The sequence below is a fragment of the Mauremys mutica genome, chromosome 16, assembly GCF_020497125.1.
Source record: "Mauremys mutica isolate MM-2020 ecotype Southern chromosome 16, ASM2049712v1, whole genome shotgun sequence".
In the NCBI taxonomy this organism is placed as follows: Eukaryota; Metazoa; Chordata; order Testudines; family Geoemydidae; genus Mauremys; species Mauremys mutica.
The window spans coordinates 8,139,942-8,154,574 of NC_059087.1; the positions used below are offsets into that span (position 1 = coordinate 8,139,942).

At 43.3% G+C, this 14,633-nt stretch overlaps 1 protein-coding gene across 1 annotated transcript in view; it reads right to left on the reverse strand.

The window, feature by feature from the left end:
* The window catches only part of PITPNM2 (phosphatidylinositol transfer protein membrane associated 2), a 197,852-nt gene that overhangs the window by 56,337 nt on the left and 126,882 nt on the right, over positions 1–14,633 (reverse strand). The window contains exons 6-8 of the mRNA XM_044990077.1: positions 14,488–14,609; positions 12,501–12,734; positions 3,031–3,360 (exon numbers count right to left, since the gene is read on the reverse strand). Coding sequence (XP_044846012.1) covers positions 3,031–3,360; positions 12,501–12,734; positions 14,488–14,609 — 686 coding nt within the window. The remainder of the gene's footprint in view (positions 1–3,030; positions 3,361–12,500; positions 12,735–14,487; positions 14,610–14,633) is intronic.

The window sequence follows — 14,633 nt, forward strand, 5'->3', positions numbered from 1 at the left end:
TAGAACATTAGCGCTCTGCAGATGTCCAGCGTGTGGAGGGAGGCCGACCTGTGGTCAGCGTGTGGTTTGGGGAAAATACAGGTAAGTAAATGGGCTGGTTGAAATGGAAGGGGGTAGGAATTTAGGATGTTGTCGTGGGATTACTTTGTCTTTGAGGAATGTGGTATAAGGTGGGTGCGCCATTAGGGCACCAGCTCTTCCACCCTTCTTGCCGACGTGATAGCTACTAGGAAGGCGACCTTCATGGACTGGTGCAACAATGAGCAGGATGTTAGTGGTTCAAAGGGTTTGCCCATGAGGGCATGGAGAACAAGACTGAGATCCCACATGGGAGTCGGGTCCCATAATGTGGCATAACTGTTCTCTAAGCTGTTGTGGAAGCGCTTAATGAGTGAGCGAAGATGGTGACTCTGTCCACCTTAGTGTGGAAGGAGGTGATGGCTGCTCGATGGACTCCGAGTGAGCTAGTAGACAGGCCTGATTTTTTTTAGCGTCAGTATGTAATCGAGGATTATGGGTGGGGGGGCCGATTGTGGAATAATCTGCTTGTCCCAGCACCAAGTACAGAACCGTTTCCGCTTGTGTGTGCATGTCTTTCGTGTGGTTATCCGCCAGCTGTTCAGTAGTATGTCTTGTACTTCCTTGGAACAGTCTGTCTCAAGTCCTGTCATCCACAGATCAGCCAGGCCTTGAGATGGAGTACTGAAATGTTGGGGTGACGAAGGCACCCTGTGTCAGCAAATGAGGCACGAGGAAAAGGGTTCATGGTGGTGTCATGGCCATCTGTTTCAGGTATGGGAACATTTGTCTGGGCCATGCTGGTGCAATGAGGATGACTCTGGATTTGTCTTGTTTGATCTTGTGAAGGACATGGCTCAAAAGGGGGATTGCGGGGAAGGCATACAACAGTGGAGCTTCCCATTTCACAAGAAAGGCATTGCCCAGAGAGTCGTGTCCCAGCCCGGCCCGGGAGCAGTACTGCGGGCACTTGGCATTGTGGGCCATTGCAAAAAGATCTATTGAGGGGAATCCCCATTGTTTGAATATAGTTTTTAGGATTCCAGGATCCATCTTCCACTTGTGCGTTTGTGAAAAGTTCCTGCTTCATTGGTCTGCTATAGCATTCTGGTATCCTGGTAGGTAGAATGCCATGCTGTCTATGTTGTTGGAGATGCTCTACTGCCAGAGGCGGACTGCTTCTGCACAGAGTGGATAAGATCGGGCCCCTCCTTGGCAATTTATATAAAACATAGTCGCCAAGTTGTCTGTAAGAATCTGGACAGTCCTGTTGCAGATTAGGGGAAGAAAGTGATGGCGGGCATTTTGGGCTGCAAGTCAGACAGCATTTGAAACCTGGAGAGCCAGGCGTGTCTGAGAGGCTATGTTGAAAGCAAGAATGGGAATAGTTTCATTCTTACGCCTCTTTTGTAATTGGGTAATTACCCGCCTGAGGTGGGGGAAAGGGGAAGACTAGGAGAGGAAATGTTTTTTTGTTTGTTTGTTTGTTTGTTTTTTAATGGTAAAGAAAAGTTTAAAGAGAAATTAATAAAGAAAGGGTACTAGCTAGGGAAAGAACTGAAATAATAGAAATATCGAAAGTTGTGAGGCGCTGCTGTCATTCCGACCAAAGCCAAAGGCGACAGAGAAGGAACTGGGGGACGGTTGGCTGCACAAGCAGGGTAACTCCTCAGAGCGGTGCGAGATGGCTGCCGCATGTGTGTGGCCAACCAGGGCACTGCTACTACAAATCTCTGATTAGAAGCGCAGGGCGCCAAGACACCTAAAGTAGAGCACCCACAGGGACACTCCTCGAAGAAGAACTGTAGGTTGTCCTAAATGGTTCACTTCGCCCAACTACATCAAAGGGATGAATTCTGGCCCCAAGGACTTCAATAGGCCATGTTTTCACCCTAGGATTTTACAGTGAGATAGCTAACCTACTGCAAAACACACACAACTTTTTTGCTACTGTAAACCCTGCCACTGTCTTTGATGTGACTTGTGCCTGACAGAAACACTGAGTAAAGATGTCACAAGTCATCTTTTCCAAAGAGTGGGTCAAGAAAATGAGGAGTGTACAGTAAAGGACACTTGAGAGAATGTGACTTCCTACTGCACAGGGAGATTCATGGGTCTGAAGTGAGTCCTTCAGTGAGGTTCATTGGAGCCTCTTGGACATTTTTTCCTGCACGGCATTTAAAAGGAAATACAAACTTGATCCATGGTGGTATCTGATCTCCTTAGCCATGGATGATGGTTGGAGGACATTAACAGCGGCAAAATGCAACAGCTGTCATTCCCCTCTCTCTTCACTGACAGTGGTGACCTGCATTATTTTCCCAAAAGGCCAATTATGGTGCTTAGCTGTTCAAACTACACTGCAGCAGCCTAGGAGCCAACCCCCTCCTTAGAAATGAATGAAAGCAGTAACATTTATCGCTGACCAGGGAGGATTATGCCTGTCACTTTAACTGTATTTCAGAGAAATCCAAAGCAGGAGACATGGAATCTAACAATTAATCAGATCAAGGCCTATTCAGTGACTCTCTCTCTCTGCATCTAGCATTTCACATCAGACAGGCACATGTCCAGAGAGAGAACATCGCCTGAGGAATTAAACCTTATAAAAATTTCCATGTTACTAACAGGGACTAATCCCCCCTCTATGGTGCCCTGCTTGTTTTCTTTTGACAACAATCACTGCCACCAGCTCTCACTCCCTTTCTTCATTTCCCCCTTTTGTAATTTATTTAACTTTGACGGAATTCATGGCAATGTCATTTCAGGAGCCGCTGTTGCAGCATGGGCATAACCCTCAACATAGCTCCACTAGAGGGGACTTTCACACCAAATGCACAGGCTAAAGAAGAGACTCAGTTAGCTGGTAGCAATAAATAAGCTCTGACCCATCGTACGGGCTAGCCACTAAAGAGAGACATGATCACACTTACCCAGCGTGTTACATCAGCACCACAGCAAGAGTTGTATGTTTTTTTCCTAACGCAATTAATCCCACTATGAACATCTCACCTCCTCTTTTTGAAGATCGCGAGGATTTGGAAGACGTGGACCACTGCTTGGTTATCCCTCTCCCGGACACGGCTTCACCAATATTACTAGCAGCGTCTGCCGCATCGACGGAGGACATGGCCTTGCTTTCAGCATCATTCTCGCTCGGGGAGTCTTTGGCTCCATGCTGCTCGGCATCATTTTCACTGTAGCTGAACTGGGCCATTTTCTGAGCCAACATCAGCTGTGCCTCCTTTTCAAGCTGCCGGATGTCCTCAATGGTGAGTCCATACCATTCATCCTGCCAGCACCACGCCTGCCGGTGGGCTCTCACCATTACCTTCCGAAGGCCTGCAAAGCAACAACATGCCAGTGACCAGCAAAGCTAACACACTGTAGGAATGTTATTCATTTAGTAGAAGCCTCTAAATCACCACTGAGTTGATTTTAGTGGCATTAATTACACAGAGCTAACCAATCTGCCATAAAGAGGTCTCTGTTAGGAGGTATGTTACCAGCCATTTGAAATCTATACAGACTGGTCAGTTCACTAACCCCTGACCACAGTGGCCCAAAGCTGACATTGCATAGACGTTCAGTGGGCCAGAGTCTGCACCACTAAAGACGATGCAAGTTTTGCCACTGATTTACATTGGGGATGGTTTCATATAATCCAAACCCAGAGCTGGATTTCATGACTGGCTCCTCTCTCTATATATAATGAGCCTAACTAATGAGCCCAGCTGCAACTCACACTCTGAATTTTGGGAGGTTTGAAGTCTGGATCCAAATTGTGTAGGTCAGGTATATCCCTGGTCAAAGCTTTGCCTGGTTTCCTATCCAGGAGAGTTTCAAACTGTGCTATCAGGTTTTCCCATGAATATGCACACAGCTCTACTTGTGGGCAAAATAGAATAATGAATATGAACTTCCAAACTAGTGGCACAGGAGGAGAGAGAGAAGGGGAAATAATACTTTATTTCACAACATACAGGCTCTCTTTACTGATGCATTAGAAACATCTAGTGGATAATGACATCATTTAGCATTTTACTCCAATGCACCACATTTCCGAAAGGGAGATCCTTCCAAACATCCACAAACTTGAACAATAGTTATGACTGTGCTCCAGAAACTTTCTTCCAAAGTTAAACATGATGGCCACCATTACCAGGACATTAGACTTTAAAGCAGATGTCATTGTTTGGGATTTTCAATGAGGACTACTTAAAATCTCATGGTAGATCATGCCCTTAAACTGGTAATTATCTCTGATGGATGCACAGGACATACAAACAGCACATTTCAACTTTCAAGTCTTTTACACACATTAATAAATTCATTCTCACAAACCCTTCAAATAAATAACATTATCCCCACTTCACATACTGGGAACGGAGGCAGAGATGGGTTAAGGGAATTGCCCAAAACAACAGAGGTGAGATTGGAAGTCCAGAGTTACTGGCACTTCAATTACTGTATCGAGTCCCCACATTCTGAGTGGGAATGATACTACACAGGACAGCTCTGCAGACAGTCCACCATTCCAATGAGGCCTCTGACCTAAGATCACTGGCCACAATTGTGCTTCTGACACAATGAGCCACAGAGAGGTCACTGAACTGGCCCAGGATTATTGAAGCCAATTAACAATTAATTAAGGGGGAAAAAGCAGTCAAGGCCGTGGGTAAAGACTGTCTCTCTCAGCCCCACAGAGAACAGAGAAGGGACAGACCTAGTAAAGCCATCCTCCACTCCCTCTGCCCCTGGTCAAGGCAGAATTGCTCCCCACAGAATATAGTTTCCAGTTGTTTGTCTCAAGTGATAGTCACAGCTTCCTTAGGAAAGCCATTCTACACTCTTAGAAATCTAACTACCACAAAGATTTTCCAGATCTTCAGTCTGATGTTACTTTTGCTTAGTTATCTATCCTTTTGTAGCCAGGGGCGGCTCCAGGCACCAGCGCAGCAAGCGCCTGCCTGGGGCGGCAAGCTGGGAGGAGGGGGGATGTGTGCCAGTCGCCGTAAAGGTCCGCGTGCTGCGTGAGGTCCGCGTGCCACCAAAGGCCGCCTAACTGCCGTGCTTGGGGTGGCAAAAAACAGAGCCGCCCCTGTTTGCAGCAGCCTAAATCATTCCTCTCCCTTCCGTCGCTTGCACCCTTTAATTATTTGTAACATGTTACCCGATACGTCTTCCCCCCACCCCCCAGTGACTGTTTTTATACATATATTTGATTCTCTCTTTCCACATAAGTCATTCCCTCCAGCCATAGGCAGTGTTCTTGCTATTCATTCTGGTGAATTCTCTGTCAGATAATGGTGCTACAGTCAGTCTGCCAAGCACCACCAAGTCATTTCTTGCCTCTGACAGAATGACTCAAGACAAGGCGGCGGTATATTGGGTCATTGGTTCTTGTGTCAGATCAGTCTGAGCTCACCATATGCTCAGGCTATGTTTGCAAAATACAACGCCGTGTATCAACAGTGTGTGCGTGCTTGCCAGGCATCCACTGCCCTTTTTCAAGAGGTAATTTCATGCAACACATGCAAATCCTAGCCACCACATTGTGACCTTTTGGGGCAGGGCAGCAGTGATTAGCATCTCAATTCTGTTTAAATCCCCCCCCTCCCCCAGACAATCTGATTTTGTTTCACCAATCAGATTATTTGTCATGGACTTGCTGGGGAACTCTTTAGCTATGGGTGTCACCTCCAATGCCTTTCCCAAGAACAGCTGGACATTCAGCAGCTACAAACAAGGCTTAAACGGCCAGTCACATATTCCCCCTTTTTTTTGTGGCTGAGAGTTTACAGCCAAGAAATTCTTTCACTGGTTTCAACTGTATTGTGCTCTGTTCTGCCACAGCTGTGGTTGAGATCTACTATGGGTTGGCACTGGCACCTTTTAGGACGGTGGCAACGCTCTGAAAATGTATTGCTTAGCCGCCTTGAGAAAGGGTGGGTGCTTGGTCTGATCACAGTGACCCTTCCAGCTCCATCTCAATGCTGGGAGCCTGCTTCCTCTGCCTGCCCCTATTCCAGAATTTGGGAGGCTCATTAGCATGACAATCTCTGCTCACACTACTGAATGCAGCCTGGGTATAGTAATGCCTCGATTGCTCTGTGTAAAGGCTTAGACAGCTCTGATCACAGACCTTTGTTTTAATCAATAGGACCAAGAAAATCACATGGGATAATAAGCCAGTCTCCTTTAATTCCTCTTCACCTCCCTGTCTCACTCCCTTTGCCTTAGATTATAGGAATTACATATATAACCCCCATCCCAACAAGAGAGCATCTTGCTCTTCTGTGCTAGAGCTGGATGAACGGTTTGGCTGGAGACCTAAATCACCTCTTCCTACAGCACCATTCTTTTGAAAATGACATCGCGGGGCTCCCTGTTTATCGTATGTCTGTCATTCCAGACCCAAAGTTTTCATTTAACCAGTAAAGAAATGGGTTTTTCTACCTGCCAGCCCTGCAGACTCAACCTGGGACAGGACAATTAAGCTGGGTATGGTTCTTTCAGGCACAGGACAAGATCTGGAGGCAGTGTACAATTTGGCCTCTGGAAGGAATCTTTCTTGCTGTTCATGGTCTAAGTTCTTACCTGGCCCCCACTGCCACAATATCTGAGCATATCGCAAACATCACTGAATTTATCCTCAACACCTCTCTGCGGTCGAAAAATAATATCGTGGCAGCTTGAGAACTGTGGCACAGAGGGACCTGTCACAAAGGAAGTCTGTGGCTCAACTGGGAATTGAACCCTGACTTTGAATGTCTTTCCAGTGTCTTAACCACAAGACCATTCTCCCTATGCACGAAGGGATTCCCAGTTCCACTGCCAGATCCCAGGAGAACTTTTTGGGGCTGTCAGACCAAAAAAGCATTTTACTTTTAAGCTGGGCAAATGTGATCTAGAGTCAGTAAGAGCAAATAACCATGGAACTTCATGATGCTATTTTTACAGAACAGAGCTGCAACAACCTGGAACGTTGCAACAGACACTGCAGAGCAAACCACCATCACATGGTAACATGGGTCACGGTGGACGTAACCTTTACTGAATTGTGTTCTTTCACTTTTGACACTTTTAAGGTACATCTATACTGCAGTTGGAAGCATGTTTCCCAACTCAAGCAGACTTGCATACATTAGCCTGGCTTGAGCGAATGCACTAAAATAACAGTGTAGCCGGGGGTAGCATGGGTGGGATGCTCGGGCTAGCCCTGTAAGTATGAACCCGCCTGGACCCCTAGGGGTATGTACTTAAGAAAGGCCCTACTGGGTCAGACTAAAGGTCCATCTAGCCCGGTATCCTGTCTGCTGACAGCGGCCAATGCTGGTGCCCGAGAAGTAATTAACCGAAAAGGGAATCATCAAGTGATCCCAACCCCTGTTGCCTATTCCCAGCTTCTGGCAAACAGAGGCTAAGGACACCATCCCAGGGGCGGCTAACCCGAGCCACCACCATGCTAACCCCAGCTACATGCTATATTTAGAGCATGGGAGCCTGATCCTGTCTAGTCAAGCTGGGAAGCACTCTCCCAGCCTCAGTGCAGACATATCCCTAGATTGGAATGCAACAGACTGGTCCAATAGCATGAAGAAAAGCTAGTGCTGCCACGTAGTCTCCCAAAGAGCTCTCTTTTGCTCATAAGAAAGACGAATAGTAAGGGAGAATCAGAACTGATTTTCATCTTGAGAAATTTATAGAGAACAAATTGTCACAAAGCCCTGGCTTGTCTCATTCCGATTCTCACCTTCATTTATGGAATGAGCACAACCCTATGTGTCCTTATGCAGGCAAGACACCCACTGAAGTCAATGTGAATTTGGTCTGTGAAAGAAATGCAGGAACAGTCTCTTTACAGATAAGCACCAAATACCTCTTCAGCCTACATACTAATAACAGTTAAGGTGGTTTTATTAACTCTCCAGGGAGTGAAACATTTTGACTAAAAAAAAAAAATTGCCATATTTTTGAGTTAAGAAAAAACTAGTATCTCTGTGCTGATTTAACTGTAATATTTTCCACTGTTTTAGGAAAGATCATCCCTTGTGATTATCAGCAAGCAATGGACATTTAATCACTTGTCTTTCAAACCTGTCATCCCAGCCAACCCTGTAACAGTCAAATTATAATAATACTTCTAGAATTCAACCAGTGTGGAGCCATTGGAGGGCTCTGTCTGTGCTAAAGATCTCTTTGTAGTTCAGGGTTTGCTTTTTCTATTTAAAGTAAAACCACATACACAATCCAAGTAGAACATAAAAACACTGCAGAATCTAAGTATATCTGGGCAGTTGTTTTTACACTCAAGAGTGACGCGTCCCAAGCATTTTATAACACACTTGCAATTTCCTGGCTGCAGATAAAGGACGTCTGATTTCCCTTGTGTGGCACTTTACTTCCTTGATAGCCACAGCAGATACCATAACCTTGTCCGAACAGTTCTAGTTGCTTGAACATGTCTGATAAAATGTAACCCTGAAATTGTGTGTTTATTTTCCCCCAGTTTCCCTTATTTAGGCTACTCACAAAGCAAAATTATACGGTTATGTCTGATCCTCCAGCTGCAATCTATTAAAACACAAGCTTAGAGGAGATGCCAACACTTGTACACATCAAGCTGTAAGGGCTGGCCAATATATGGGAGTCCTTCCATAGACTTAAATGGGCATTGGAGAAGACATTACTAGCTGAGTACGTTACAGAGAAAATTTAAGTGAAGCAAAACTTCTCAGAAAAATATGGGCTTATCCTGAAACTTCCCAAGTTATCAGCACTGGCACACACATCATCTGCAATATATAGTCTTAAGATACATCATCACTGATTTGTTTAAGAAAAACAAAAGAAATAGAACCCACATACAAAGGGTGCCAACTGAGTGGGAATGGCAAAAATCCTGAACTAGTCCAACACTGTGCACCATTAATGTAATTAAACTCTTTGGGGTTCACTCCAAAGCACATTCAATTAGCACAGCAGACTAGATTAACAGCCCCCATTTTCAGTGAGTGTCTCAAGATGTCAGATAACAGCGACTGTCCAATTAGTTAACAAATTACTTCTCGGTTCAATCAGGGACTGAGAACATTTCAACGGCCTCTCTCACAGCCATTCCCTTCCTTGTCTAGCCTCTTAGTAAGTCAACCACACATTATAATTTTCCTATTTTTAACTAAACGAATGTTTTCTTCTCTTTCAACTCTTTCCCCAAACTTTCTATTGTATGTCTAAATAACTACACAGTGCAGAGCATTAGGAGTCTGAACCATGTTGACCATGGACAAGTCACTTTGCTGGCCCATGTGTAAGCTTCCCCATCTGTAAAATGAGGATAATAGGGAATTTGGGTGAAAAAAGGTCCTCAGATAAAAACCACAAGAGAAGTGCGAGGTCTGAGTACAGTTTAACAGCCCCCTCTCCCCGAATTAGAGTTTACTTCTACATTGTGATTTTGCTATTACCAATTTGGCCTGAGACAACAAGCACATCCTCCAAACTGTTACCAGTACCAAGGAAACATTAACAAAAGGGAGACTCTCTCCCACATGGCAAGCATGGACTGTAAAGCAAGGCTATCCATCTCCACAAATACTCAACTTTTAATTTCCACTCTTCATTCAATTTTCTGACTCTGCTTCAAAGACCTCTCCTATTTTATGCAACTTAAAGTTACTTCACATCAAAGATGCATAATTTATATCAATAAAACACAGCGGTAAGGAGCCTGAGTGGCAGACAATCAGATGGTATGGCTCACTGCTACAGCTGGATCAACAAGAGACTGAATTAAGTCTTTTAGGAAATATACAAGAGCCATCTTTCCAAGAGACCACAATTTAACTTATGCGAAGCTCCTTTATGAAAAGGATTGGAAAGATTACATTTTTATTGCTAAATGTCAGTAAATGTTAATTTCACCCAACACAAGCAAACCAATGAATAATATTTCCATCGATAATAATCGTATTTTACAGATAGGCAAAGAAAGAAAAATGCTGCTTGAGAAGTTATTGGCATTTGGTTTAAGGATATTTGTTTTGTATATTTTGACTTGTGATGTTGACAATTTGTGTTTTAACAGTTATAAAGCTTTAATGTTTTGAATCTCAACATCCTCAGACATTAAACAATTGCTGTCTGGCCCCACACTACTGTCTGACACCTCCCATGATTTCACACAATGAAAATGTAAATTGATAAATAATAAAAAAAATGCTTGTATTTAAACATTGATACTATCGGTTGAAATCATGAAAAAAAAATTCTACCAATCCTATTTATGAACAATTGAAAGGGCCATATACTTCTCTTTACTTTCCAGATAAAAAGGGCTCATTTTATTTTGTTGCCATGTTTTGTGACAGAGATGAAATTAACTAATTTCCCCAATATACTGAGGGGGTTTGTTATCGTGTAAGAGCCATCTAAGTACGGTCTGTCAGAGAGGAACAATTCGTCCACACCAGACTGAAAGACTGGCCAAGAGCCTTGGGTTATGGACAAAGTAAAACCAAAATGGCTCAAGCAGAGCACTCGATACCCACTACCGAGGCTAGTGAATGGACTGTAACAATGCTCCTGAGATAACTAATATGGAAAACACAGTATGATTACAAACAATGGGACCAATGCTAACTATTGTAAGCAGTACCACAGTTGTTCTGTATGAGCGAGCAGAATCAATTCAAAGAAGCTTTGCCAATAGGAAGGAACAACTGTGCAGATAATGTAGGAAAATGTAGCATGAACAGAAGCTGGATGTCATTACTTAATGGAATCCAAGGGCTTTCAGTATATACATTTGAATTAGGACATTACATCTGGCATCTTCATTTCCATTTTAATGATTGTGTTTTAGTGTAATTACTAAAATCTTGGATTATCTGTCCTTTTTCCCAGCACTCACACATATAATTTCTGAGACATCTGTTGGTTAGCATGCACACATTCACTGCCCTCTACTTCCCACCTTCTCTAAGCCAAGAATTTAGCGCGTTTTTCACAGAGTTTTAAAGTAAGAAAGAGCTGGGGTTTAGTACAGTTTTGTTTCAGGTAGCTGGGAACTCTCAAAAGAACACTGAAATTTGACTTGATAACACAAGGTACTTAGCTGTACGTGTCATTTACCACCTCTGCATTGCCTGGGTAGCCAATTGGCACTCAGCAAACTCCCACAGCCTAGACTGGGCTCGTTATAAAACCTGTGGTGGACTCCCCAACTGAATTCTCTTGCGCTAATGTAAGGCTATCCCCAATTGTTGCCCCAAACTGAGACCCAAAGCAAATAAAACTTCTGAGCCTCAATAAATAAATAAATAACTAAAATGTAAACAGTGAACTGTTTTCCAAAACCCTGTTTCTGGTTGTTTTGGTTTTTTTTCTTTTTTCCCCATTTTTGGGAGCATTGACACGTATGGGTTTAGGCAGAGATGGGAAGTTCCAAACTACTGCAAGGAAGTCTGTTCTCACAAGGCATGATTTTGCAGACTCAAAGTTTTGGACAGTTTGGATAAACGAAGAAATGACAGGGTGTTCACCCAAACTGAACCAAATCTCCAAACCTTTAAAGGTCATCATCTCTTCACTTCATCTAGCACAAACTGAAGTGGCTCCTACTCTATACAGACAAACTAATGAAAGGTCTAAAATTTGAGATCAGCTGTTGGAAGAAAAAGTGAGATATGTATTTTCCAAATGGATCACTGTAGCGGTGCCTGCTCCTGGCCCCTCCACAAACACAGTCAGAGACCGACTGATGTGCAGCCCCCATGTCCTTTTATTGTTTGTGTCTGTTCTCACCATCTATTATTTACAGAGACCAACACTGTGGGAGACTACGAACTTCCCAACCAGCAGGGATCTAGAGCCCACACTCCTCCCTTTCCTGTCTCCCCCCTGCTTCCTGTCTCTTAGCCAGCTTTATAGGGCAGGCTGGCTACCCAGGCCTGCAGGTGTGGGGCACAGTGGGGAGTCTCCACCCCCCTCCACTAAGCCCTGTGGCAGGCCCCTCTGCAAGGCCCATTTACTTGTGTTTGGGAGGCACCTGAGGCTCTGGCCCATTCTAAGGAAAACCAACAGACCTTTGAAAGCATTAGTTAGATTTGTGACAGATGAATCCTTTTTCCAGAGGATTAAGGCCCTGCCCAACATTTTCCAGGCTACAGCTATGACCAAACATGGTTAGGGTCCACACACAGTCTGACTGCAAACAACGGGAATGATGCTGGTACTCTGGGCAGTCCCACAGCCATCCGGCATGGTGCTGTCAAAATCTCTTTTAAGGGCATCTCTTATGTTATATGCACAGGATTCTGTGCCAAGTGTTAATCTGAGTAGCCCAGTGACCTCTTAAGGCATCCACACATGAAAACTGGGCACATACTGTTTATGTAACATGCTGCTGCATTCTGACTCAGAAATGCTAAAAACAATGTTAAAATTTTGACAGCACGTACAAGACTACAATTACTCACCAACGTCGTGGATAAACCTCTCGATTTTGGACTGCATCCCCCAGTATCTGAACTCCACTTTGCACAGTTTATATGCACACATGATTGGATATTTCCCAGGGTTGTTCTTGTACCCCTCGATCCAGTCCTCTGACAATGGCCCTCTTTTAGTCTTCACAGATTTATAAAGCTTTGGATCCTCTTCTGACTTGTATTCATGTGGTGGGATAGGATCTTTAACAATATCAATAGGATCTAAAGGCAGAAAACACAAATAGTTTTTTAAAAGTTTTCTCTTTCTGCATAACTATAAAATACCACTTTTAAAAATCGCTTTGGTGTTTATCAGAAACATGAAAGCAATTTAGCTCCTTTGTATTTTCTCTTAAACAACTGATATTTAAACTGTTTATACAATTCTGCTAGACAGCGATGTTGACAATGCCTGGAGAACTCACATGCGCAGTCTTAGCAAATGGATATTTTTGCCCAAAGATTTTGTAAACCGAGGGTATTTTGGCAGCTCTGTTACATCTTTTCAGCTGTAAAAAGAATTTTTGTATATTTCACCCTTCAGCTCCTCATGCCACCACAATGCTGTAGCTCTGCCTAAATTTAGAAGCTTATAATACAACAGTTCTTTTCTAATAATATCATAGAACAGAGACTAGCCACTGAATATGGTACCATTGCAGAACATCACAGTGATGTTACTGGTTTACTTCCCATTTGCTGATGTGCTATGGACAATATGTAATCTGCATTTTCTGCTTTGAAGTCTAAAAATTATTTAATGAATACTTTTGTGATAAGGGGGACCAAGCAACCGTAGCTGAACTAATGAATGCATCCTAAAAGGTCTGTAAATAATCCTGAGATCAGAAAACATTGCTAGAGGCATCTAAACTTCCATCTGAAGCAGTTATATCTCAGTTATTCCTCAGAATTGACAGGCCTTTCAATAAGTTCTGTATGAAGGAACATGACTCAAATCATTCTTTTATAGAGTCAATTTAGTACACAAAGGCTGATCAGGCAGGTTTGACATTTAATGACAAGAACACACTAATCCAGGCTGAAAATAACAAAACATTTCAAGCCTACAGAAATTAAACACAGTAAAACTGCACCTTAGATACTATCTTTGCCCACTGATAGGCAGCGTTTCAGGAGTGGCTAAGAAAAAGGTACAGCAACCACTAGGTGTCCTTCTTTCCATCACTGGGACACTGTGCTTGCTAATCTCACATTTCCTAAAAGAAGGCCAGGCAAAACTCAGATCAATCAATGAGCGTGTCAGTAGTTTCATAAGCAAGTGATGCTTTAATGGCGTGTAACTATAATAGCTAGCACTAACTCTGACACAATGTGTCTACTGCTTATGCCATAGGGACTGGCCAGTAGGAAATACAAGCAATGGGAATTAGGATGACACTTGCCATTTTCGGCCTTTTCACAAAATGCCCCTTTTGCCTTCTTCACATTGAAGTCCTTTGTTTGTAAGGCTCAATAAACTGATCTGCCGAAAAGGGTGCAAATGGGAATTGAAGGCTGAAATGTTAGCCAGTGCTGAGATGATACTGGGGAGAAAGGGGGAAGATCCTTCCTATGTTTTGAAAGTTTACATAGGAACAATGTTTTCTCATAGAAAGAAAATATATTATTATAAAATTATTTAAAATTAGCAATACTTCCCCTTTGATAGCTCTTTCTATCTGGTATCTCACAGCCCTTTAAGAAGCCTTAGTCCTCACAGCATCCAAATGAGGCAGGAAAGTATTAGCCCCATTTACAGTTGGAAAAATGGAGACAGATGGAAAAAATTAAGCGATTTGCCTAGCGTCACACATGGTCTGCAGCAGGGCCAGGAACAGATCTCCTAGTTACCACTTATTTTTTGTAGCCATTAGACAATGCTTCTTCCCCTACGAAAAATTACTATAAAAACTTCTGTGTAGCAATCAATAGGCAGGATAGAAGAAAAAGTGAGGGGAAAAGTGATATTCACCAAGAATTGTCTGTCTTTTTTCTGCAGGAGAAAGGTTGAATACATTGACATGATCCCCTGGATCGGCTTTATAATACGTTTCAATATCAATAGAGAATTTCTCCACAAAAGGACACGTATACCTGGAAGAGAAGAGTAATGAAGCT